This window comes from Polyodon spathula, chromosome 44 (assembly GCF_017654505.1).
Source record: "Polyodon spathula isolate WHYD16114869_AA chromosome 44, ASM1765450v1, whole genome shotgun sequence".
In the NCBI taxonomy this organism is placed as follows: Eukaryota; Metazoa; Chordata; class Actinopteri; order Acipenseriformes; family Polyodontidae; genus Polyodon; species Polyodon spathula.
Genome location: NC_054577.1, coordinates 1666292 through 1690671, shown reverse-complemented (window position 1 = coordinate 1690671; position 24380 = coordinate 1666292). Strand labels below are relative to the sequence as shown.

At 45.2% G+C, this 24380-nt stretch overlaps 1 protein-coding gene across 1 annotated transcript; it reads right to left on the bottom strand.

Annotated features, from left to right (window-relative positions):
* Positions 1-433: 433 nt before the first annotated feature.
* LOC121305560 (ephrin type-B receptor 4a-like) lies at positions 434-24380 on the bottom strand. The gene is made up of 16 exons (XM_041237221.1): positions 23465-24380; positions 16430-16500; positions 15056-15716; positions 11065-11220; positions 10601-10942; positions 9526-9650; positions 9134-9296; positions 7133-7235; positions 6387-6451; positions 6062-6175; positions 4793-5040; positions 4167-4382; positions 3492-3641; positions 2950-3143; positions 1220-1375; positions 434-1050 (listed from the first exon to the last, which is right to left on the bottom strand). The coding sequence occupies exons 1-16, from the start codon at positions 23514-23516 to the stop codon at positions 942-944; spliced, it is 2925 nt and encodes a 974-aa protein (XP_041093155.1). The 5' UTR covers positions 23517-24380; the 3' UTR covers positions 434-941.

Sequence of the window (24380 nt, the reverse complement as noted above, 5' to 3'; positions counted from 1 at the left end):
AGTTTTTTCTTTTTTTTTTTTTCAAAGAACGGTCACAAGTCGGAGCGCTTGTCTGCTTTAAATTCCACTGCGCTGTTGGCTTCGAAACCAGACCTACAAACTGGACTTAAAACCAAAAATTTCAGAGCAGTTGCTGGAGTAAAATAGTTGCTGGAGACGTATTTTGGTCGACAGTGTTAATGAAGGTCCAGGTTAAAAGATAAAATCAAATCTGTCTGTGTCTCACTGATAGAATCCTTCGTTCTTCACCGCGCAGGATCCCTCAAGCAGGGACCGGATTTTTAAAAGAAAAACAATTCCCTCAGTGTTTTATTCTACAGGGTTTAATTAGTCCATGATGCTGCAAACCCTTGCCATACAGTCCAGCAATCTTTTGGCTTACTGGTCCGATGGCTATTATGGACACTCTCACCCCCCCCCCCCCCCCCCCCCCCCCCCCCCCCAAACTTCACGGCACACCTAATTGCATGCTGGGTACAGCATGGGCTTCAAGCTCACGAGACCTGCACACGAAACTGACTGGGACTGTTCTAGTCCTCGTCGGAAATCCGGTACACCCCCCCCAACAGAAGTGGGAAGCTTGTGTTTGTTTTGGAGAGAGGGTCTAGAGCAGGGGTTCCAATTCCAATTCGTGGTCTTTGTCCCAACCCCGTTCGAAAACTGTTCAATTTGAACCAGTGAATCCACAATCCGAACCCTAGAGTCGTTCATGATTTCCTTTTACCTGTTGAGCAAACCTGGAGTAACAGCCCTCCAGGACACGCCTGGTCCAGGGCCTAGAGTCACGGCTCCCCATCCTCACTCCACAAAGGGAAAGTGTCACGTTTAACCTTGTTCAGCACGAGACTCCCCACCTGGTAATGGGAGAGTGTGTATCAAAGTTTGAAAGGCTGTGTTGGCTGTTCCAAGGGCGCTGGGGTCTGGAGGTATTGCTGTGGGTGTCAGTATCGAGCAGGTTGTGGACTCTGTAGCTGCGCCCTCATGTTCTGAATGCTGGATAGGATTTTCTTCTGGTGACCAGCCAAGGTGACGCCAATTCGAAGCAGGTCTCTGTAGGGGAGGGGTGGAAAATGGGAAAGAAGAAGAGAATCAGCAAACGGTACTGAGGGTGGCACGATAAAGTAAGCAGAGAAAGAGCTCTCCCGCAGAGAGCAACTGATAGAGGCGCAAACTGAACCAGTTTGAATCGCCTATGAAGCTGTGCCGTGATCAGACTCACTCTGTTGAGATCTGGCTGACCAGGTCAAAGTTGCTGAAGCCGGCCTGCACGAAGCTGTCCTCGTAGCGGCCCATCTTGATGGCCTGAAGCCACTCGCCCACCGAGACGAAGGAGGAGAAGGGGGGCAGGCGTTGATCGAGGAGAGGGTGGGACGGCCTGCGGGGAGAGAAAACACACAGAACACCCCATGGTCATTCTCTAAAATCGAAGCGCTTTCTCACAGGTATTGTCCAACGTAGCTGGCTCACCAACAAGATCACGCAAGCTGATTGTAAAGCTTTATAGTGGCTCTTGAATGAGACAGAAGTGTGGTTCGTTCACTGGAGGTCATAGTCTCTCGGGTAAATGGCGGATATCATAAAACGCCCTGCATGTCACGAAACATATTGTCCCAGAGTAAGTATCAGAAGTAGACCCTTTATTTCAAATACATTTTACTGAATCCAGTTACAGCTCCTAATTTGTGGATCAGGGTTAGAAACTCATTCTTGCAACCATTCCTGCGACCCCCCCCCCCCCCCCCCCCCCCCCCCGCCCCCCCCCCCCCCCCCCCCGCTGGGGGGGTCCAGCGGTTAAAGAAAAGGGGTCTTGATACCAGGAGGTTCAAATCCTGGCTCAGTCACTGACTGTCTGTGTGTGTGTGTGTGTGTGTGTGTGTGTGTGTGTGTGACCCTGAGCGAGACCCTGAACCTCCTTGTGCTCCGTCCTTCAGATGAGACGTAAAAGAAAGGAGGTCCTATTGGAAGAGACTCTGCAGCAGCAGCAGTTGAGTTGTTAGGGTAAAAGCATCTGCTAAATGACTAATAATAATAATAATAATAATAATAATAATAATAATAATATAATAATCTCCTACTGCTCTTGTCAATAATCAAGTCGAGCATAGTTGGAAAACTCGGGACTAGGACTTGGGTCTAACTGCATTTGTTTACTCCATAAGTGAATATATAAAGTTTTAAAGAAAGAAACAGCACAGCTTCCACCCCCCACCCCCCCCCCCCCCACCTTACACCTGGGGATGTTTGCAGATCTGTTATCATCGCTGAACAAACCCGAGAGATAGCTTATCTGCCTCTTCCATCTACTCCTAGGTATGTGTGAGCTCCCCGCCAGCCTGGCTTCAGACAATTTCTCCTCTGATCTCTATCAGGCTCAATTAACCCTGACCTCATGCCCTTTACTCCCTAAATTACAGCAGGACCTGGCTTGAGTTTCCACAGGTGAAAACTCTTCCCCCTGCTCAGCTTATCAGAACTAGACCCCCTTTGTTTGTTTTTAAATAGAACCCATTAAGGGATTAGCACACAACATTGTGTGTGTGTGTGTGTGTTTTTTTTCTGTTTCTTTGTGTTTACTAACAGATAGCCTCTTTTTTTTTCAGATTCCCAGTTGAATAATCCCCAAGGGATTTTAAATCTGGTGAATTCCGTCACGCGTTCGTCTTTTGCAAGCCTTTGCATTTTACTCTCGCGCTTAGCAACCTATTGCTTGCGTGCTTATCATACTTCGCTGAGCAATTACTCCTATGCGAAAAAGGATCAGCGTCTATAAGATCGGAACGCTGCCTTGAAAAAACAAAATGACACCTTTTCAATGGAAGTTGTTTCTCTTTTAATAGAACTAGCCGAGGGGGTGTATTTGCAGAACTTGTCAGTTGCCACGTTATTTTCTATTGACATCGAATCCTATATTTTTTGGAAACTTTCTCTGTCAGACACACACGCGCTTACCCTACGGCCTCGCGGGCCAGGATCTTGAGGCTGGCTGGGTTGCGGATGAGCTTGTCCAGGGAGCTGACGATCTGGGCAAATCGGGGGCGCACGTTCCGTTCCTTCTGCCAGCAGTCCAGCATGAGCTGGTGCAGAGAGTTGGGGCAGTCCGGAGGAGGGGGCAGGCGATAGTCCTGCTCAATTGCATTGATAACCTGAGGACAGAGAGAGGGGGAGAGGGAGGTGAGGCAGAGACAGCGGAAGGCGAGGCAGAGACAGCGGTACTGAAAAAGAGACTCAAATATTATAGATTAAAATATTATAACTTTTGGTATTGGTGTATGTTTTAAAGTGCTGGACGTCCTATATAGAGTTATGTGGCCTGAAGGTTTACTTACCAACCCTGGTTAACCACACTCAAATTAACATTCCATCAGATGCTGGGATATTTGCTAAGCTCCTCCGGCACTAAAGAACCTCATTATCACATCGAACTGCATTCCAATCGCTGTGTCTCCTCTGTAAACCCCACCCCAAAACAGGCAATCGCAGCGGACACCTACGTCTTGGTTGGACATGTCCCAGTAGGGTCTTTCTCCGAACGACATCACTTCCCACATGACGATGCCGTAGCTCCACACGTCGCTGGAAGAGGTAAATTTCCGGAACGCTATGGCCTCCGGAGCGGTCCATCGGATCGGGATCTTGCCACCCTGTGCCGGAAAGGAAACCACGCAGGTCAAGTCTACCGAGTCACACATCCGTGTGCACAGCTGAAACGTGTGCCAAAACAGGGACTAGGGTTAAGGGTTCGGGTTTTCCCAAAATAGAGACTAGGATCAAACGGGTGCAGGTCTTCCTGCAGAGCTGGGGTTGTGACTGGGCTGTGGATAAACCTTGGATTCCTGTAGTAAACCTTTGCAGAAACATCTGATTAGCTGGCCACATACAAGATGTTTTAAATTAAGTTTTTAGATTTATTTTTTTTGGGGGGGGGGGCTTTTTCAAAGAAGAACCCTGGGAACTACGTTCATCTACCCAGGTTGAGTGAAAAGACTTTGTACGCGATGGGAGTTTGACGGATTCTGCCTGTTCTTTCCCAGCTAAGGTCACGTTCACTTGTTCACAAAACCGAAAGGATGGGCAGCAAGGGTTTTCAACTGGGGTTGAGTGGGGTGCGGTATTATAGATCACTCCTGGCTGTGCCGGTCCTGGGGTTAAGAGGGTTGAGATCTTACCAGCGAGCTGGTGTAGGTGGGATCGGAGGAGTTCTCCTCTAGGAACCTCGACAGTCCGAAGTCGGAGACCTTGCACACCAAGTTGCTGTTGACCAAGATGTTTCGAGCCGCCAGGTCGCGGTGTACGTAGCTCATCTCCGACAGGTACTTCATTCCCGACGCGATCCCGCGCAGCATTCCCACCAGCTGGATCGGAGTGAACTGACCGTCGTTCAGCTGGAACGGGAGAAGAGGAGGAGGAGGGGGAGGAGAGAGTTATTCCTGAAGAATGGCTTCCTGATTTGCAAAAACGAACTCACCATGAATTTCCTTGTCTGCAAGAAAAGCTAGTTTTTTTGAGTAAACAGGCAACCACTAATTGGAATGATCTGACCAGATAAATAACCCGTACATTAAGCTGTCACAGGGATGGACATAAAACTCTGGTTGCACAGCAGTTTCGCCCATTTCAGGTTTTATTATGGGCTTGATTAGTGTCTAGGTAACAAGCCCAGGTGTGGCTCATTAAACTCATAGTAAAACAAGAGCTGGATCAGACTGCTATGGGACGGGAGTCTCATTTCTAAAGTCTGTTTAATATACGAGCCAGACCAAACCTCCCACTAACCCTGGCCAATACCCCTTACCCTGAGGAAGGAGTCGAGGGCGCCATTCTCCATAAACTCTGTGATGATCATGACCGGACAGCTGTTGGTGATGACGCCCTCCAGCCGGATGATGTTGGGGTGGTCGAACTGGCCCATGATGCTGGCCTCGCTCAGGAAGGCCCGCCTCTGCTTCTCAGTGTAGCCTCCTTTCAGGGTCTTGATAGCCACGTAGTTCTCTTTCTTTCCCACTATCTTCAGACGCCCGCGACACACCTCGCCAAACTCACCTAGAAGGGATTCGGGTTAAAGTACGACGAGATCGTTTAGGATTTTTGCAGCTGTTTGATTTTCATCGCCCAAATCTCAGTGGCGATATTAAGACTTACGAAAATCAAACATGTTTCTTTTAAGAACATAAAGTTTACAAACGAGAGGAGGCCCATCTTGCTCGTTTGCTCGTTAGCAGCTTATTGATCCCAGAATCTCATCAAGCAGTTTCTAATCCTTCACTGGGATTATAGAATCTCTTTTGCCTTGAGCCTTTATTTTACCAACTCTGGTTAACCAGACTCAAATATAATGCACCAACAATACTTGACCGAGCGGAAAGCTAGTGCATTAAGAGAAGCCACTCATCAGCTCAAGCTGAGCACGCCCCTCGCGTCTTAAATGCGTCTGACCTGTTGCACTTCTGCAATTTCCCCATTTAAAACCCGGCAGTGACATTACAAAGTCCAGGGGGCGGGGAGAAAGCAGAGATGCAGCCATCGTCTGAAAGGTTAGTGCGTTTCCCACTAACTCAAACGCAATCTGCAGTCACTTCAAGAGAGTTAGAATAGGGCTTACCCTAAAGGAGTTTTTCTAATGGCACGTTTCAGAATATGTTAAACTTGGGCAGCTTCGACCCTTTTTTTTTTGTTAAAATAATTAAATTTCATCATCCTAGGTAAAAATATATTCTTATGTTCTTTTTCTCTTGCATCTGGGTAGCTGGATACAAATAGGGCACTGAAGCAATTAAATGACTTAATAATTGCTTGCAAAATAAGAGGCATGAATACTTGACATAGTGATTATTGCATGTCTATTAGTTATTAGCTATTATTAGAAAAAAAAGCCTTCTGCCCATCATCACCAAACGGAGAAAAGTCTTAGCAAGACATGAAAAGGGAGTGCTATTTGAATTTTCGCTGACCATTAGCACTTGATCTCTGAATATTTCGTGGGTCGCTGGCGTTTAAGGGACGGGAGCGGGGAGCTGTTGACCCGGGTTGATTTTCTTTTTCGGAACTCCGCAGAGACACCTACCGGCACCGATGACCTCTTCGATCTTGACGCAGGACACATCGATTTCCTTGGCGAACTCGCGCACCGCTTCGTTGGGGTCTTCGTAAGTGAAGGGGTCGATGTAGACCTTTATTCCTGCAAGCGACAAGGAAAAGGAGATAAAACTGGGGGGGGGGGGCTTTTTAATCGGACGAGGAGATTAATTAAACTCGGAATTGCAATTATTTTAAATCCTATTGAAATGTTGCATTCCAAACTTTCCCTGTGTTTTTATGCACAGCTAGAGGAATAGATTTGGGGGGGGGGGGTTGGAATAGACACCAAAATCACGGCTTCCTCTTCTTACCGTGGCCGATGAGGTACTGCCCATGCTTATCTGAGTATTCAGGATCCTTCGAGTTGCTGTGTTTCCTGGAATAAACAATAGCAGGGAATGTTAATTCTATTCTCTAGCTCTCCCTCTCTCTCGCTCTCTCTCTCTCTCTCTCTCCTCTCTCTCTCGCTCTCTCTCTCTCTCTCTCTCTCTCTCTCTCTCTCTCTCTCTCTCTCTCTATCACTCTCTCTCAATCTCTCTCTCCTCTCCTTCCTTCCAGCAAGACTAATAATAGACTACAACAAGCCCCTATCCGCCCCCAACAGATAGACGCTAAGGGAATTGAGCGACTGTTAGGAGAACACAATAATATTGGTCACGCAGTCAGGAAATACCATGGCAGGTACAACTAAAGACCTGTTTGATATATAAAAATAAAAACACAAACGCCATTATCCCACCGGGCCGAACCCACTATAGCAATTCCTGTCGATTCCAGTTCGTCCGTATCTCCTTTCGCTGTGTAGTAGTTCGGCAGTGCCTGCGATTTAGCACTTCGGCAAAAGAAAGCAATGCTGTGTCCTAGTTCGGTCAAATTCAAGAACATCCTCATTTGCATATGTACCACCCCCTTTTGGTGTGATTATTTCGACTCCCCCAGTGTTCTAATCGGTAGTTGGCAAGTGTACATGCTTTGTAGGAGTGTTTGGAGACTTACTGACTTCGTGCGTAAACCCCGTGGGGGGGGGGGGGGGGGAGCGAATGGGGGGGGTGCTTACCTGATGCAGACGACCGCAACGATAATGACAATCGCCACCACCAGCACTCCGACGGCCACAGTACTTGCGATCAGAGCAATCTGCTGGTCCCTGTTAGTTGGTTCTGCAGACAATATGAAAACCCTGTCAGTAACGGACTCCAAGCATGCGCCTCGTCACCTACTGGAGTCACAGCGGTCCTGCTAGACCACATCGCGAACTCTCCTGAACACAGAGCAGAGGGAGGCTGTTCAGAGAAGACAAGAGCCTCCCTTTCTCTTTCTCAGCTCCACCAGCACAGAGCAGGGGGAGGCTGTTCAGAGACTATAAGAGCCTCTCTTTCTCAGCTCCACCGGCACAGAGCAGAGGGAGGCTGTTCAGAGAGTATAAGAGCCTCCCTTTCTCTTTCTCAGCTCCACCAGCACAGAGCAGAGGGAGGCTGTTCAGAGAGTATAAGAGCCTCCCTTTCTCTTTCTCAGCTCCACCGGCACAGAGCAGAGGGAGGCTGTTCAGAGACTATAAGAGCCTCTCTTTCTCAGCTCCACCGGCACAGAGCAGAGGGAGGCTGTTCAGAGAGTATAAGAGCCTCTCTTTCTCAGCTCCACCGGCACAGAGCAGAGGGAGGCTGTTCAGAGCGTATAAGAGCCTCCCTTTCTCTTTCTCAGCTCCACCAGCACAGTGCACAGGGAGGCTGTTCAGAGACTATAAGAGCCTCTCTTTCTCAGCTCCACCGGCACAGAGCAGAGGGAGGCTGTTCAGAGACTATAAGAGCCTCTCTTTCTCAGCTCCACCGGCACAGAGCAGAGGGAGGCTGTTCAGAGCGTATAAGAGCCTCCCTTTCTCTTTCTCAGCTCCACCGGCACAGAGCAGAGGGGGGCTGTTTTTCTTTTTAATGCAATATTTATACAGCGCTTGATTGCAGGAACGCGATTCATCTCATTGTTTGACAGAGACACAGCCGAGTCTGGGAGTTATTCACTGAAGCAGCATTATATTTAAAACCAGCCTTTGTTGTCTGACACCGTCTGGGAAACGGGCTCAGGATATTCCATTGTGATCATTTCCTGCGCAGCGCTGCAAAGAAACTTCGCCCACGTAGCGCCGGACTCATGAGGGTTTATTTTGGGCGCGCTGTGTCCCATGCTGCCTGTGTTCTACCATCTTCAATTTCAGAACATATTCTATTAGACTGTTTTCACGGAACGATTTAATTGTTGCTTTGGTTTTTTCGTGTGTGAAGTGCTTTGGGGTCCTTGGGACGGAAGGTGCTATAGAAATGTGAATTGTACTGAATTGTATTGCATTGTATTCTCTGCAGTTTGTGTCTCAGCTTTGCAATTTGAAAGAAAGAAAAAAGGGAGAAAGAAAGCTCTTTCAAAGTTCGCCGCAATGCTTTACCAGACCTCTCTGTGCTTTACAATGCTTCCCTATGCTTTGCCACACCTCTCTGTGCTTTACAATGCTTCCCTATGCTTTGCCACACCTCTCTGTGCTTTACAATGCTTCCCTGTGCTTTACCACACCTCTCTATGCTTTACAATGCTTCCCTATGCTTTACTAGACCTCTCTGTGCTTTACAATGCTTCCCTATGCTTTATCACACCTCTCTGTGCTTTACAATGCTTCCCTATGCTTTATCACACCTCTCTGTGCTTTACAATGCTTCCCTATGCTTTACCAGACCTCTCTGTGCTTTACAATGCTTCCCTCTGCTTTACCAGACCTCTCTGTGCTTTACAATGCTTCCCTATGCTTTACCACACCTCTCTGTGCTTTACAATGCTTCCCTGTGCTTTGCCACTCCTCTCTGTGCTGTATTGCACTTTGCTGTGCTTTTACTAGAGGACACTTTCATAAAGGCATGTCCACCCAGAAAACTATTACAGACTTTTCAGAAAGAGCGGGAAGGAGGAAAAAAAAGAAAGGAAATAATCCAGGAAGGAGAGAAAGAAGGAATCAGTGACTCATTCTCACAGACCACAGAGGCCTGAAGCGATCCCCGGAGCCTGGCCCTTTCCTTACCATCAGGCTGGGTGCGGAAGGAGATATCCTGGCTGAAGCCGCCGTAGCCAGCCATGGTCCTGGCCCTCACTTTCACCACGTAGATCGTGCCTCGCTTCAGCTCGTTGATAATGATGGAGTTGGTGTTGGTTTTGAGATGGACGGCACCTGCTTCCCCTTGGTCCTAAACACGGGGGAGGGGGGAGAGAATGTGGTTGAGTTTGGGGGTCCCGTGGTTAAAGAAAGGGGGCTTGACACCAGGAGGTTCAAATCCCGGCTCAGCCACTGGCTCATCGTGTGTGTGTGTGTGTGTGTGTGTGTGTGTGTGTGTTACCCAGTTTTGAGTCATTCTACAGTCAGGTCAAAGCTAAGGTCAATGCACAAAGCGCTATCAGCTCCACAAGACTCCTGACCTTTTCGAAGTACTTGACTTGATAGTCCAGAATCTGGTAGTTGGATGGGACAGGCACTGGCCAGTAAAGGGTCAGACTGCTTCCGGTCACTTCTTTCTCCTGGATCCTGGTCACTGGAACCGGAACTGAAACAGCAGAAGACACTCGCTGTCAGCCTATGGCTGTGCGGATACAGAAGACCCTCTCGATCACAGCTTCTGTTGTATTAGGGCTGATACTTGTATTAATTCACCTTCGTTCTGTGTTGGGGTTTGCTCACTTTGCCAGGGTTGGTAAACTTTAGTGCTGAACTATTTGGCAATCTTATCAATTTGATTTTGAAAGGTACTTTGTGGCAGTTTAAGAAAATACACTTTTCATTCACTGATTTGTATTAAGAGAAGCCATATGGTCAAAAAGAGTTTGCTTAGCTATTAGACAAACACACGACATGTTAGCCTATGAATAATATACAGCACTAGACCCTGATATTGATGAGATCCAGCCCTCTGAAATGTCTTTATAATATACAGCGCTAGACCCTGATATTGATGAGATCCAGCCCTCTGAAATGTCTTTATAATATACAGCACTAGACCCTGATATTGATGAGATCCAGCCCTCTGAAATGTCTTTATAATATACAGCACTAGACCCTGATATTGATGAGATCCAGCCCTCTGAAATGTCTTTATAATATACAGCACTAGACCCTGATATTGATGAGATCCAGCCCTCTGAAATGCATTTATAATATACAGCACTAGACCCTGATATTGATGAGATCCAGCCCTCTGAAATGTCTTTATAATATACAGCACTAGACCCTGATATTGATGCGATCCAGCCCTCTGAAATGTCTTTATAATATACAGCGCTAGACCCTGATATTGATGAGATCCAGCCCTCTGAAATGTCTTTATAATATACAGCACTAGACCCTGATATTGATGAGATCCAGCCCTCTGAAATGTCTTTATAATATACAGCACTAGACCCTGATATTGATGAGAAATACACTGGCATTTAGCTGTCCCTTCTCCTGTTGTAAACCCGTTGGATATACCGGCCCGCTCCCGCACCCTGGCACACTCACCGTCCCTGTTGGTCGTGACGTTGACCACCTCGGACTGCGGCGGGGAGCTGCTCAGCTCGGACACGCCGTTGACCGCCTGGATCTCGAACGTGTAGGTGGTGTAGGGGGACAGCCCCCAGACGTCCACCCTGCGCTGGGACAGCGCCCGCTGCAGGGGCCGGAAGGAGACGCTCTCCTCGCAGTTCTCGCAGGCCCCCTTCACCAGCGGATCCTTGCACTTGCGGCAGACGATGTTGTAGGAGACGTCAGAACGACCCCCCATGTCCAGAGGCTGGCTCCACTCCAGGGTGACCAAGGTGTCATTGATGCGGGTCACAATACTCCGGGGGGCTGAAGGTGGGGCTAAGCGAGAGGGGAGGAGAGAGGGGAAGGGGCTTTGAGAAACAGCAGTCGCCACAGATACCCAACCTTGACACACAAGGAAACATCGTGAGGGGGTCTGGCTGGGGTAGAGTGGTACTTACTGGTGCAGGGTGTGTGGGCGGGGTCTGTCCTGGCGCGGTAGTACCCATGGCGGCAGGAGCACACCCGGGACCCCAAGGAAGCTGATTGGCTGTTCACAGGGCAAGCCTGGCAGGACCCTGGGCCACGGGTGGCTTTGAAAGTGCCCACAGGACAACCTAGATAGCGGAGAGAAACGGCCACAATGAAATTCACTGATGTGTCGTACACGTTTGTGTGGATTGGTTAATCATAGCCACGGGGAATCTCCAAGCTCTTAATTAGCTTGAAAAGCCCCAGCAGGAAGGGCTTGTGTTGTGTTTACTCCCTCTCTGTCACGTTAGAACGCTCGCAGAGTTGTCCCCAAGCGTTCGGGTTCTGGAATCTTTGAATCTGCCTGTCAATCTCCCCCGAAAAACGACAGAGCCTTTTGTCCGGGACTGAAAAGAAATTTTATTTTATTATTGACATTTGCATCACCTCATAAGAGACACTTTCCAGGCGTTATCGTCTTGAGATTAGCACCAGCACTACTGCCACTGTACTGAAAACAACAATAACCCAGGTATTACTGCAGTGACTTCACTGTCCTTTGTTGTATGGGAGTTGCCTCGGTTGGAAGCCTGTGTTTTTCAGTCTAGCAGCCTGTGAAGACTTGAAAACTAATTCCATCTCCTTCCCTGACACGCCCAACATTCACCATCCCGATTCCCAAGAGCCAGGACAAGTCATTCTGCCCTGGAGGCTCGCTATTACCGCTCTGCCCGGTAAGCTGACCCACACTGTGATGTCCAGCCGCTGTGGCTTGTGAGCTGTTTCTGTTTCTGTCAGGGTTGGGGGGATCAGTTCTTGCTTTTCAATTCCATATTCCAATTCCAAATTCCAATTCCAGTTCCCTTTGCCTTTTTATTAAAAAACACGCGATTGACTGACACTTCATTTGAAACTCCAGTTGAAGCGCCTGTCTCTTAACTGTGGCTTCAAATTAACAAAAAAAAAAAAACCCGATTCCAGTCGAGTCATCTCAGGTTCTCCGGACGTATGTCTTAAAAATCTATCTGCATTGCAGAATGGTACAACCCAATGCCTCCCCGCTTTCCAGTTGATCCGGCCCTCTTTAGTACTTGCAAATTCATTATCAGACTTGTACACACAGCTGAGAAACCAAACTAGAAAGGACCAGACTGTCTCTATTGAGATAATGAAGGTTTAATTGGTGTTTAGTGAGTCGCTGGATTACAGTGTGTGTGTGTGTGTGTGTGTGTGTGTGTGTGTGTGTGTGTGTGTAATGTATACACACAGACGCATGACTCTGCGTGTATGCAAGGGGCTTGAGTACCTTGGAAACCGAAATATCTGCTGTGTTACAGGCAGCCAAACAGATTAGCAGAGTCTGGAAGAGATTTTAACTGGGTTTGGTCGCAAAGGAAAAACGAGTTAGCTAGTCGAGAGAGAGAGAGAGAGAGAGAGAGAGAGAGAGAGAGAGAGAGAGAGAGAGGGGAGAGAGCAAGAGAGAGAGAGAGAGAGAGAGAGAGAGAGAGCGAGAGAGCGAGAGGAGAGAGAGAGAGAGAGAGAGAGAGAGAATGAAGATAAATATAGAACAAAAGACAATGCAGAGGAGAACGAAAGAATCCCACACTCTCAAATTCATTTACAGTAAATAATATGCATTCTCCATAACTACAAAACCCTCGGTCTGAATTCCAAGGTAAAACCAGAACCACCAAAAAATCAAGCAGACAGTGAGATAATTCCTCAGCATCTGCATTCACCCGCGCTTCACCTTTCTGTGCCAGAAAACAGAGCCGGTCATATTTGCTTACAATCAGAGGTAGTTTTCTCTGTAGGGGATCCAAGCTGGCAATTTCATGTGACACGTTACCGTCCTGTATTATACGTGGCGTGCTTGCGACCTCAGAGCCCTGAAGGCGCACAAGGAAATCAAGCGCTTGTTCAAACGGTTTCTGTTTAATTACGCTGGAGAGACACTCGAGTGCGCTGAGGAGGAAACTGATCATGCAGACAACCTGCCAGTACGTTTTCAACCCTGTTCCGTGCTCCTCAAAAATAAAAACGTCCAACCTTTATTTGTGGGATATGCTTCCCATACTCTTTAACCCTGATCTCTGCTATTAGCTGCTGTGTTTCATGTATTCTGCTCTTTCACTGTATTTAATGCACTATTTCATGTATTCTGCTGCTATCCTGTATTCTGCACTTTCCACTGTATTTAATGCACTATTTCATGTATTATGCTGCTATCCTGTATTCTGCTCTTTCCACTGTATTTAATGCACTATTTCATGTATTATGCTGCTATCCTGTATTCTGCTCTTTCCACTGTATTTAATGCACTATTTCATGTATTATGCTGCTATCCTGTATTCTGCTCTTTCCACTGTATTTAATGCACTATTTCATGTATTATGCTGCTATCATGTATTCTGCTCTTTCCACTGTATTTAATGCACTATTTCATGTATTATGCTGCTATCCTGTATTCTGCTCTTTCCACTGTATTTAATGCACTATTTCATGTATTCTGCTGCTATCCTGTATTCTGCTCTTTCCACTGTATTTAATGCACTATTTCATGTATTCTGCTGCTATCCTGTATTCTGCTCTTTCCACTGTATTTAATGCACTATTTCATGTATTATTCTGCTATCATGTATTCTGCTCTTTCCACTGTATTTAATGCACTATTTCATGTATTCTGCTGCTATCATGTATTCTGCTCTTTCCACTGTATTTAATGCACTATTTCATGTATTATGCTGCTATCCTGTATTCTGCTCTTTCCACTGTATTTAATGCACTATTTCATGTATTATGCTGCTATCCTGTATTCTGCTCTTTCCACTGTATTTAATGCACTATTTCATGTATTATGCTGCTATCCTGTATTCTGCTCTTTCCACTGTATTTAATGCACTATTTCATGTATTATGCTGCTATCCTGTATTCTGCTCTTTCCACTGTATTTAATGCACTATTTCATGTATTCTGCTGCTATCCTGTATTCTGCTCTTTCCACTGTATTTAATGCACTATTTCATGTATTATGCTGCTATCATGTATTCTGCTCTTTCCACTGTATTTAATGCACTATTTCATGTATTATGCTGCTATCATGTATTCTGCTCTTTCCACTGTATTTAATGCACTATTTCATGTATTCTGCTGCTATCCTGTATTCTGCTCTTTCCACTGTATTTAATGCACTATTTCATGTATTATGCTGCTATCCTGTATTCTGCTCTTTCCACTGTATTTAATGCACTATTTCATGTATTATGCTGCTATCATGTATTCTGCTCTTTCCACTGTATTTAATGCACTATTTCATGTATTATGCTGCTATCCTGTATTCTGCTCTTTCCACTGTATTTAATGCACTATTTCATGTATTATGCTGCTATCATGTATTCTGCTCTTTCCACTGTATTTAATGCACTATTTCATGTATTATGCTGCTATCCTGTATTCTGCTCTTTCCACTGTATTTAATGCACTATTTCATGTATTATGCTGCTATCCTGTATTCTGCTCTTTCCACTGTATTTAATGCACTATTTCATGTATTATGCTGCTATCATGTATTCTGCTCTTTCCACTGTATTTAATGCACTATTTCATGTATTCTGCTGCAATCCTGTATTCTGCTCTTTCCACTGTATTTAGTGTATTGTGCATTGTGTGTTTTTACTGTATATCATGTATGATGCATTTCTCTGTATTTGAAGGATTATGGATTTTCTTGTATTTACTGCATCTTGTAAAGCGCTTTGTGATGGTGTTCTGCTATGAAAGGCGCTATATAAAATAAAGATTGATTAATTGATTGATTGATTGATAGATAGATATAACAGGTCTGGCCAAAGGTTTTGCATCACCTAGAATTTTCGGATTGAATTTTTTTTTTAACATAACGTAGATCTTTTATTTAACATCCTGTAACGGCTTTAACAAGCCAGGCTAGATCAGTCTGCAGGGTAAGATGAAGACACCTACCTCTGCACTTGCTGTTCCCCTCCACTGGTTCATAACCTTCATCGCAGGCACAGTCCGACATCACCTGCTCCACCCACTGCCCGTCCTGCCCGCAAAACATCCTAGGGGGCGCCGGCGAGGACATGCGGGCGTTGGGCACGCAGCGCCCCGCCGCCTCCTCCACCAGGCTCCGCGGCACCGTCTCCTCGAAGCTCGTGAAGTTGACGGTGAGCGGCGGGCACTTCTTGTAAAAGACTCTCACCGACAGGAGAGCCATGCAGGAGCCCTGGGCTTGGAAAGCCAAGTAGAATCCCGCTTTGGACAGCGGGCCCAGGCTGAGGGTCTTGGTGTTGAATTTCCCGGAGGTCCCTTTGCGGAGGAGGTGGTCGGCGGCCACAGTGTCCACTTTCGTGTACGGGTTCTCCATCCAGGCCGGGGAGTGGGCCGTGGCGATGTCGCTGTCCGCCTGGAAGTAGAAGAGGTTGAAGGTCTCCTTGCAGCCGCGGGTGCTGTGCGGGATGGAGGAGCACTCCATCATAGTGAACTTGATCTCCACGTAGACGTGGGTCGCCCCCCGGCGAGGGATCAGGGTGGTCCGGAGCCAGCTGGCTTCACTGGGGTTGCAGATCTCATAAGTGCGGACACTGTTGGATTCCTCGTCCAGACCGCTCACCTCCTCCCACTGGGAGAGGGAGAGGGAGAGAGAGGAAGATAGATGGGGAGATAGAGAGGGACATAGAGAAGGACAGGGAGAGAGAGAGGGCGATAGAGAAGGACAGAGAGAGAGAGAGGGAGATAGAGAAGAACAGGGAGAGAGTGAGCGAGATTGATGGGGAGATAGAGAGGGAGAAGGACAGGGAGAGAGAGAGGGAGATGGGTGGGGAGATAGAGACGGAGAAGGAGAAGGACAGGGAGAGAGAGAGAGGGAGAATATTTCAGACAGTGTAGAAGCATAATTTAAAGCAACTGCACCCAACGAAATGCCTACATAACTAACACATCCCCTGGCTACTGTAACTTCTGTCAATTCAGTATGACGAAAAAAGTCTATGACAGATCTCAATGGCGTGCCGAGAACAGTAGCTGTTAATAACTGAACTTCAATTGTCTTAATGGAAACTGGATTTAAAAAAGAATCTGATGTCCTCAGGCAAATAAATTAACATTGTGGTAAAGCATTGTTCAATTTAACAATCTACAGCAGGAGGAATCATTTCTTGCGGTCATGCAGTGAGATATAAAAGACGGACAGACGCCAAAATCTCCTGAAATCAAATGCTCTCACTAACGTAGGTCATGTCTGATCACTGTTGGATAGGGGGAGCTCCAGGTTTATGGGATGTGCGTGGCCTCCCCGGGCCCCCACTCCATCCCGTCCCCAGAGTTCGTACGTACCTGTGGATCCGTTTTAGGGAACGTTGTCCATTTGAGGTCCGCCGTTTCCAGTTTGGTGTTCATGAGCGTTTCTGCGGGGAAAACGCAAAACAAGGATTCAAAACATTTCCAGCCAGGCTGCTGCAGGAGATTCACATGAGCGCTCCTCTGTTTGGAAGACAGAGAAAATGTATTTTTTTTTTTTCCTGATATTATTATAATCGCAGCCCCAAAAATTCACAGCCGCATGCAATCACAGTAAACACATGAAATGCCAAATTAATTTTTCTTTTCAAAATAAATAAATCAGAAACTATATTTGTGTGTGTAATCTGATACATTTATGTTTACCAGTTTAGTTGTGACTCAAGATTATTGATCAGTTTATAGGGAGAGAAATAAATCTCAAAACCGGGTGGCAATTTGAAAAAAAAAATCAATAGTCAAAAATCAATAATCAATACCCGATCTGATTCTTTAGAGTAATTGAACAGAACTACTCAAATGCCAATGCAAAAGGGAGGAAGCAGGGTGGGGTGAGTTGGGAGAGTGACTAGGCTTGACTCTCTCATCTATTCAGTGTTCGGTATGTTTTCTTTAGAGATGAGCCCGCTGTGTTTTTCACCCGAGCTTATCTTGTTCCGCGCGTCTGTTTTTCCTCTTGTGAAAATACGTTCCACGTCCACGCGGGCCCAGGTCGCTGACAGAAGCCTGGGCTGGAGGTGTGAAGCTTACCCAGCAAACTGCACATCAATCACACCCCCCACACCCCCCACACAGCTGGGTCCGGTTCTGTAAAAAAAAAAGTTGCTATGGCAACACCGGCATTTTGCGACTCACAAACAAAAGTGTGAAAGGGAGGGGAGGGGGAGCCTAATCTCCTAATTGTGGAGGAAAGGCCCCACAAAGGGAGGTGGGGTTTTGTAAAGAGGAACAGAGCGGCAGTGTTGACTAACTATTTCTCTTTGAAAGTTTGCCTGCGAAACTGTACAGCCGGGACGGAAATAAGACTGCAGAGCAGTTTGATCCGTTCCTGGTTTTACTCGGGAGCCACGGATAGGGGACAACTGGAAGCACCCGCCAACTGAGCCCCTGCCTCTACGAATCCCCCTCTGGGGAAGAAGGGAGCTGTGTGTTTGTATTACACTCCATTCACGCGGGATGAGTTAGAACACCGCCTCTTTCAACAGGCCTTTCACGAGATCGTCTGTGATCCGATCAATTTGTCTTCTTCAGTTTGACACACGACCCAATAATAAGTCCAACGTCCCATTTATCAGCGCTGCCATCCACAGCTGAGCGTTTCATGGGCGCTGGAGCTAGGGGTGCTGAGGGTGCAGCAGCGCCCCATGGCTTTGCATGGCTACCATCATGTACAGGAGTTACAGTTCTGTTCAGTTTTTTGGATCGAGTTTTTTGGCGACCCAGCTCTGTCAATTCCTGTTTCTCAAGTGAAATTCAGTTTTCAGAAATCCATTCCCAATTCCCAACCCCAGTTAATCTAACTCCAACACATCCATCGCTACTCCAAAAATAATAATGATTCCAATAATAATAACAATAATAATAATAATATGTTTATTTTATATAGCGCCTTTCACAGTGGACCACAATCACAAAGCGCTTTACAGAGGCAGGCTGTGAACTGTGCGTTATATGCAGAGTCACTTACAGTGAAGTTATCTTAACTATATAGTATAATATGATATATATATATATGTATATATATATATATCTATATATTATCATATAATATGATATATCATATATATATATATATATATATATATATATATATATATACACACACTCACACACACATGGGAACAAGAGCCAGCTTCACGAGGTTTCAGTGCCACGCCTTTGTGAATGGAAAGTGTTTGAAAACAAACAGTGGCATACTCCTAGGATTCTGATGCTATGGTAACCATAGTAACCACACTCACTTATTTTAGACCATTTCAAGCTACACGTGTGTATGTAATATATAATTTAACTTTTAAAACATTTGAATTAATTTACTATGAATTGTAATCATACTCACTGTGTTGCATGTGTGCTTGAAATGAAACATTTTAACTAGAACAAAAAGGGAATTAACAAAACTTTTTGGTTTTTTGCTTGTTTTATTTATTTATTTATTTATAGCTAAATGATCATTGAATCGTGGCCTTAGGTAGAACTGACCACAGGTTAGAAAAGGGAACATTATTCAGCAGCTTTCACTGGACTCTATGAAGCGGAGGGAGTTAATTCTATATAGAGGGGGTGCAATTCAATATGTTAACAAGGGAACATTATTCAGCAGCTTTCACTGGACTCTATGAAGCTGAGGGAGTTCATTCTATATAGAGGGGGTGCAATTCAATATGTTAACAAGGGAACATTATTCAGCAGCTTTCACTGGACTCTATGAAGCTGAGGGAGTTCATTCTATATAGAGGGGGTGCAATTCAATATGTTAACAAGGGAACATTATTCAGCAGCTTTCACTGGACTCTATGAAGCTGAGGGAGTTCATTCTATATAGAGGGGGTGCAATTCAATATGTTAACAAGGGAACATTATTCAGCAGCTTTCACTGGACTCTATGAAGCTGAGGGAGTTCATTCTATATAGAGGGGGTGCAATTCAATATGTTAACAAGGGAGCATTATTCAGCAGCTTTCACTACTCTATGAAGCTGAGGGAGTTCATTCTATATAGAGGGGGTGCAATTCATATGTTAACAAGGGAACATTATTCAGCAGCTTTCACTGGACTCTATGAAGCTGAGTGAGTTCATGCTATATAGAGGTTTATATATATATGTATAAACCGCAGTTTTACAGTCCCAAATGAATAAGAAAAATATACACCCCCATTCGCTGGAATTTTTTTTTTCAACATGTGTTTCGCCAACAAAAAATGACATGACGTGTGTGTGTGCTATACACACACACACACACACATACTTGTGTGTGTGAACGTCTTATTATATTATATATATTTACACACAACACACACAATTAATATATATATATATATATATATATATATATATATATATTTTATATATATATATATATATATATATATATATATATATATATATATATATAAAAATACTGACGTGGCCGAAAATATATATACTCGGGCACGTCAGTATTTACCAAAACCACTAAAACAATTCACACCTGCGTATTGAGCTCCCGGGATTTGGTGGTTACCAGTCTATCACTCCCAACACCTTCTACCTGTAAAGGTGTCGACTTTCGCCATTCTGGCCCTCGGGGCGTGGGTTGGTGTGAATGGGCAGGAGAACGACGCTGACGGCGCACGGAGGAGCCGAGAACAGGGCGAAAACACACCGGCCGGTTCCGAGCTAAGCGTTTCAAATGTGATGCAAATGACCCCGCTGTTTATACAAAAATTGCTAGACTGCTTCCCAAAACTGGGGGAGGAAATCACGCCTCCCCCACCCCTGCAAACCGAAACCTGACGATCTAGTCGGTACGTCAAAGGAATCACAAGTGTGTGTGTGTGTGTGTGTGTGTGTGTGTGTGTGTGTGGAAGTGTGTGTTTGTTTGTTTTATGGTTTGCAAATGGATATCAAGTGTAGGGTTGCATTGTGTAGCGGGGAGTTCATTTATATACAGTATGGGGCAATGACGGGTCTCACACGCACACTGTATAACACACCGGGGATGTGGTGAAGGCGGTATATTTAGAAAGAAAAGCAAATAAAGAAAGAAAGTCATTTTTAAAAAGTTTATGGAGAAGAAATTATAGGTGGTATTCACAGTGGAATGGGCACGCCCTGATGAAAGTTTACCACGCTTTCCCCATGTTTATGCATTCACCAAATGGGTTGTTTTGTAATTCCAGACCTCTCTGTGCTTTACAATGCTTCCATGTGCTTTACCAGACCTCCCTGTGCTTTACAATGCTTCTCTGTGCTTTACAATGCTTCCCTGTGCTTTACCAGACCTCTCTGTGCTTTACAATGCTTCCCTATGCTTTACCAGACCTCTCTGTGCTTTACAATGCTTCCCTATGCTTTACCAGACCTCTCTGTGCTTTACAATGCTTCCCTATGCTTTACCACACCTCTCTGTGCTTTACAATGCTTCCCTATGCTTTAACAAGCTCACACTGCTTTATCACACTACAAACTTTTATAAAGGCAGGTCCATCCAGAAAAATGTACACTTTTCACTCAGAAAAAAAGATGACGCATGATAAATGCCTAAAGAAACACACACACACACACACACACACAGACACACAGACACACACACACCAGTATAAATGCGTTTTATGTTACCACCTGTAAACCGAAGAGCGCCAAGTCATATTTCATTTCTCAGCCTGTGCAGCAGACTTCAGTTTCAAACTGCGCGTTTGGAGACAGCCGGGCAGCGTAATGCAATACAACAGAATCTAACAAGGGCCCCGAACGAGCTAGCGTGCCACGGGCCATTAAACGAAATTCCACAATGCTGTTACATCTCCGGCCAGTCTGAACATAAAAAACACAACTTTCCCTGTAATTTCACTGGGAGATAAATCACGGCTCGGCTGCTGTTTAGCGGTTGCAGTCTGGGGGTGATGTTTTAAGTCTCGCCAGGGGTAGGGTTAATACTGCGGCTCGTTATGTTCTTTTGGCTACTCTGGGAAGCAGGCGTTGCAAACAAAGTTATGCATTATCATTAAATTGGAAAACACAGGCACACACACGCACAGACACACACACACGCACACACGCATACACACACACACACACACACACACACACACACACACACACACACACGCACACACACACACACACACACACACACACACACACACACACACACACACACACACACACACACACACACACACACACACACACACACACACACACACACACACACACACACACGCACACACACACACACACACACACACACACACACACACACACACACACACACACAGACACACACACACACACACACGAAGTTCCATCAGGTTCCAGTTTGTAATGAAACACAATGCTGGGAAAATCAACATTAGACCACCTGGTCACGTGACTTCATTTGCCTTTGCTAATTAACGCAATCTCTACTTCACAAATCCATCCGTGCGTGGACTGTTTTGCAAAGTCTGTAATTAAATGAAGCTAAAAGAAAGAGAACCGCTTTGCTTTGGAAAGCTGCCCTCCCTTCCCCGCCCTCGTTTTGGGCAAACAAGGGTAAATTACAGCCTGTGCCGTGCCAAGTTATTCTTCCTGCCTGAAGGGTTTGAGTTAAAAAGCTGTTTAATTAAGGGAGAGTAAAGTGAAAAGGCTCATTAGCAATGCACCCAGTTCGGAGACTGCCAGCTCTTTGGCAGCGCTGTGACCGGCTCTCCACGCCGTCGCGCTGCCCGGTTTGCCGCTGCTTTTTAAGCGATTTGTGCCGATCGGTTGTTTAGTAAATATTTAAAACGGCCAGGGCATTGTGCCCGACATAAAGTTGTCTCTCGTTAATGGTTTTCAACGAATGCTATTCGCAATGTGTGTGTGTGTGCGTTTGTGTGTATGCACAGTGTGTGTGTGTGTGTGTGTGTGTGTGTGTGTGTGTGTGTGTGTGTGTGTATATATATATATATATATATATATATATATATATATATATATATATATATATATATATATATTATCTTATTAGGCTTTTTTTATTTCAATAAAGTTGTATCCTTTTTTTATTGAACTCCCAGAATAACATTTGTAACTTTAACTTGGCCTTTTTATACAAAATACACGCGTGGAAAAACTGTGACTGTATTATCAATTAATCACCATTTTTGAACTCAACAATAGCACGTTTGTTGCCTTGCTCTGTACAGTTATAAAACACGAAATTATTATTATTTTTTTTATTTTTTGGACACACACACACACACACCCCGCAGCTCGGAGGATTATGCCGCTTCTACAGATTCGCGACTCTTGGTGTGTGCTTCGTTTTAATTATAGAAGCTCTTCTAAAAACCACCTCTTTCGAGTGCATCGGGGTCAGCCTCCTACTTACTCTCTCCATCTGCGACTTAAGAAAAGCAGAATGGATGAAGTGGCTGAAAGAATATGGGTGAAAGACAGGAATTCAATTGCAATGCGACAATACGACATGCCCGGCTGAGTCCCTGCGCCGAGAACAGGGCCGCAACTAGCGGGGTGTGAGTCACAGAAACAGGAAAACCACGACAAAACGCAACCGGCTATAACAGAATAATTATTTCCACAGCCAGTGTCTTAGTTTTGGAACGGAGGTATCGTTGCTTTCAGCTCGGGGAGTTTAAACAGGATACACTCTGGGGTCCCGTCTTAATTTGCCAGTCCGCGGAGTGGAGAAATTATAAATGCAAATCCTCTTTCTTTTAAACTCTGTTCCGTTTAATCGGATTTTTTTTTTCGGGGGGGCAGATCAGCTCCGTGCTTGGCAGGGGGAAGAGACGGATATAACTGAAGCGCAAAAGCCACTTTCTTTCTTTCTTTCTTGGCTTCTTTAGAAAATAAATAAATAAGAAGATTAAGAATCGGCTTTCTTTAGTATTCCTTATAGCTTCTTAGCGCTGCACCGCCTTTAAAAGAGGTTTAAGAAATCTGAAAGTAAAATGATGCGCTTGGGTCTCACCCAATAAATACAACGATAGGAAAACTTAAAGATGGATTGAACGACCTATAGAGAGAGAGAGAGAGAGAGAGAGAGAGAGAGAGAGAGAGAGAGAGAGAGAGAGAGAGAGACATGATTTTGCTCAAAGAGCTTTCCGACGTTCCGATGTGTTTAACATGCTTTTGTCAAGGGAAAGTATATCTGAAAACAAAACGGCGGATTTCTATTTCAATCTATCAATATGCAGACTGTATATAAAACACAAATGTTGCGCAAACAAAACTAGATAGATAGATAGATAGATAGATGTGTGATTGTACGGGTACATGTATAAAATCGGTCAAGGCGTGTATTTCGGGCTGTATATAGGCTACCACACATACACCAATGCGCGTTTTTAAATCTGTACGGGTTGCTGTTGATTTTCACTCACCTTCGACAGCCCAGGACAGGTGCAAGAAGTTTAGAATCAGCCAGCAATACATCGTGAGGCTCGGCTCCTGAACACAGATACACCGCGGCAGAATAAATCCAGGACTGAGCGAAGGGGGCGAGGGAAAAGGAAAGAAGAGAGTTTATCCCTTGAAGGGCAGGCACCGTGTCAGCTGCTGCAGAGCCCCGCTTGCTTTCTTCCGCGCATCGGTGAAGATGCGCCTTTGTTTGTTTTTTATTTGAATACACACAAAGTTTGCGTGCGTGTTTTCAATAGCGTGCGTCTGGCACAGCAGTTAACACAAAAACACATGCGCTTTATTGTCTCCGTCGATTAACTCGATGCAACTGAATTCGCTGGCGGCTGGCCAAATGACATGTAATTACTATCGCTGATGCCGTTTTGTATAAACTAGCTCTGTTTTTTCATCCATAACAAACCAAGGAGAGGAACGCAGCTCGGTTCGCGTTTGAGTACAAAATCTTTGTTTTATAGTTTCTTTTTGGTTTTGTTTTTTTTTTTTTTTTTTTGCGGTTGGTAGACGGAATCCGGTTGACAGTTTGATGCGAGGTAAAAAAAAAATATATATTTTGTTTTGTTTTTCTGTTAGTTTTCGTTTTGCTTTCTTCGTGAATGTTTTAATACAAAAAAACCCAACAACCCCAAAGCAATCCGCGTTCTCCTCGATAGCGAGCAATCCTTCTTTGTCAAAACAGCCTCCTTCTGTTCAATGCCCCGATCACCTCCCTGAAAAGAACAATCGGGTGATCAATACAAAACACTTGTTCGCTTTTCTTGTAAATCCACTTTTTTTTTTTTTTTTTTTTTTTTTTACTCTCCGTATATCGGTTGCTACTTTCAAACACTCCTTGAAGTTTTCCACTAAACCTATCCCTTTGCCGTGCGGCTGTACACT

Coding starts and splice junctions, on each gene's coding strand:
- LOC121305560 (XM_041237221.1), bottom strand. CDS start 23,516: ATGTATTGCTGGCTGATTCTAAACTTCTTGCACCTGTCCTGGGCTGTC. Junction 9,651..10,600: donor CGTCACGACCAACAGGGACG/GTGAGTGTGCCA, acceptor CTGCTGTTTCAG/TTCCGGTTCCAGTGACCAGG. Junction 5,041..6,061: donor CGAAGAGGTCATCGGTGCCG/GTAGGTGTCTCT, acceptor AATCCCTTCTAG/GTGAGTTTGGCGAGGTGTGT.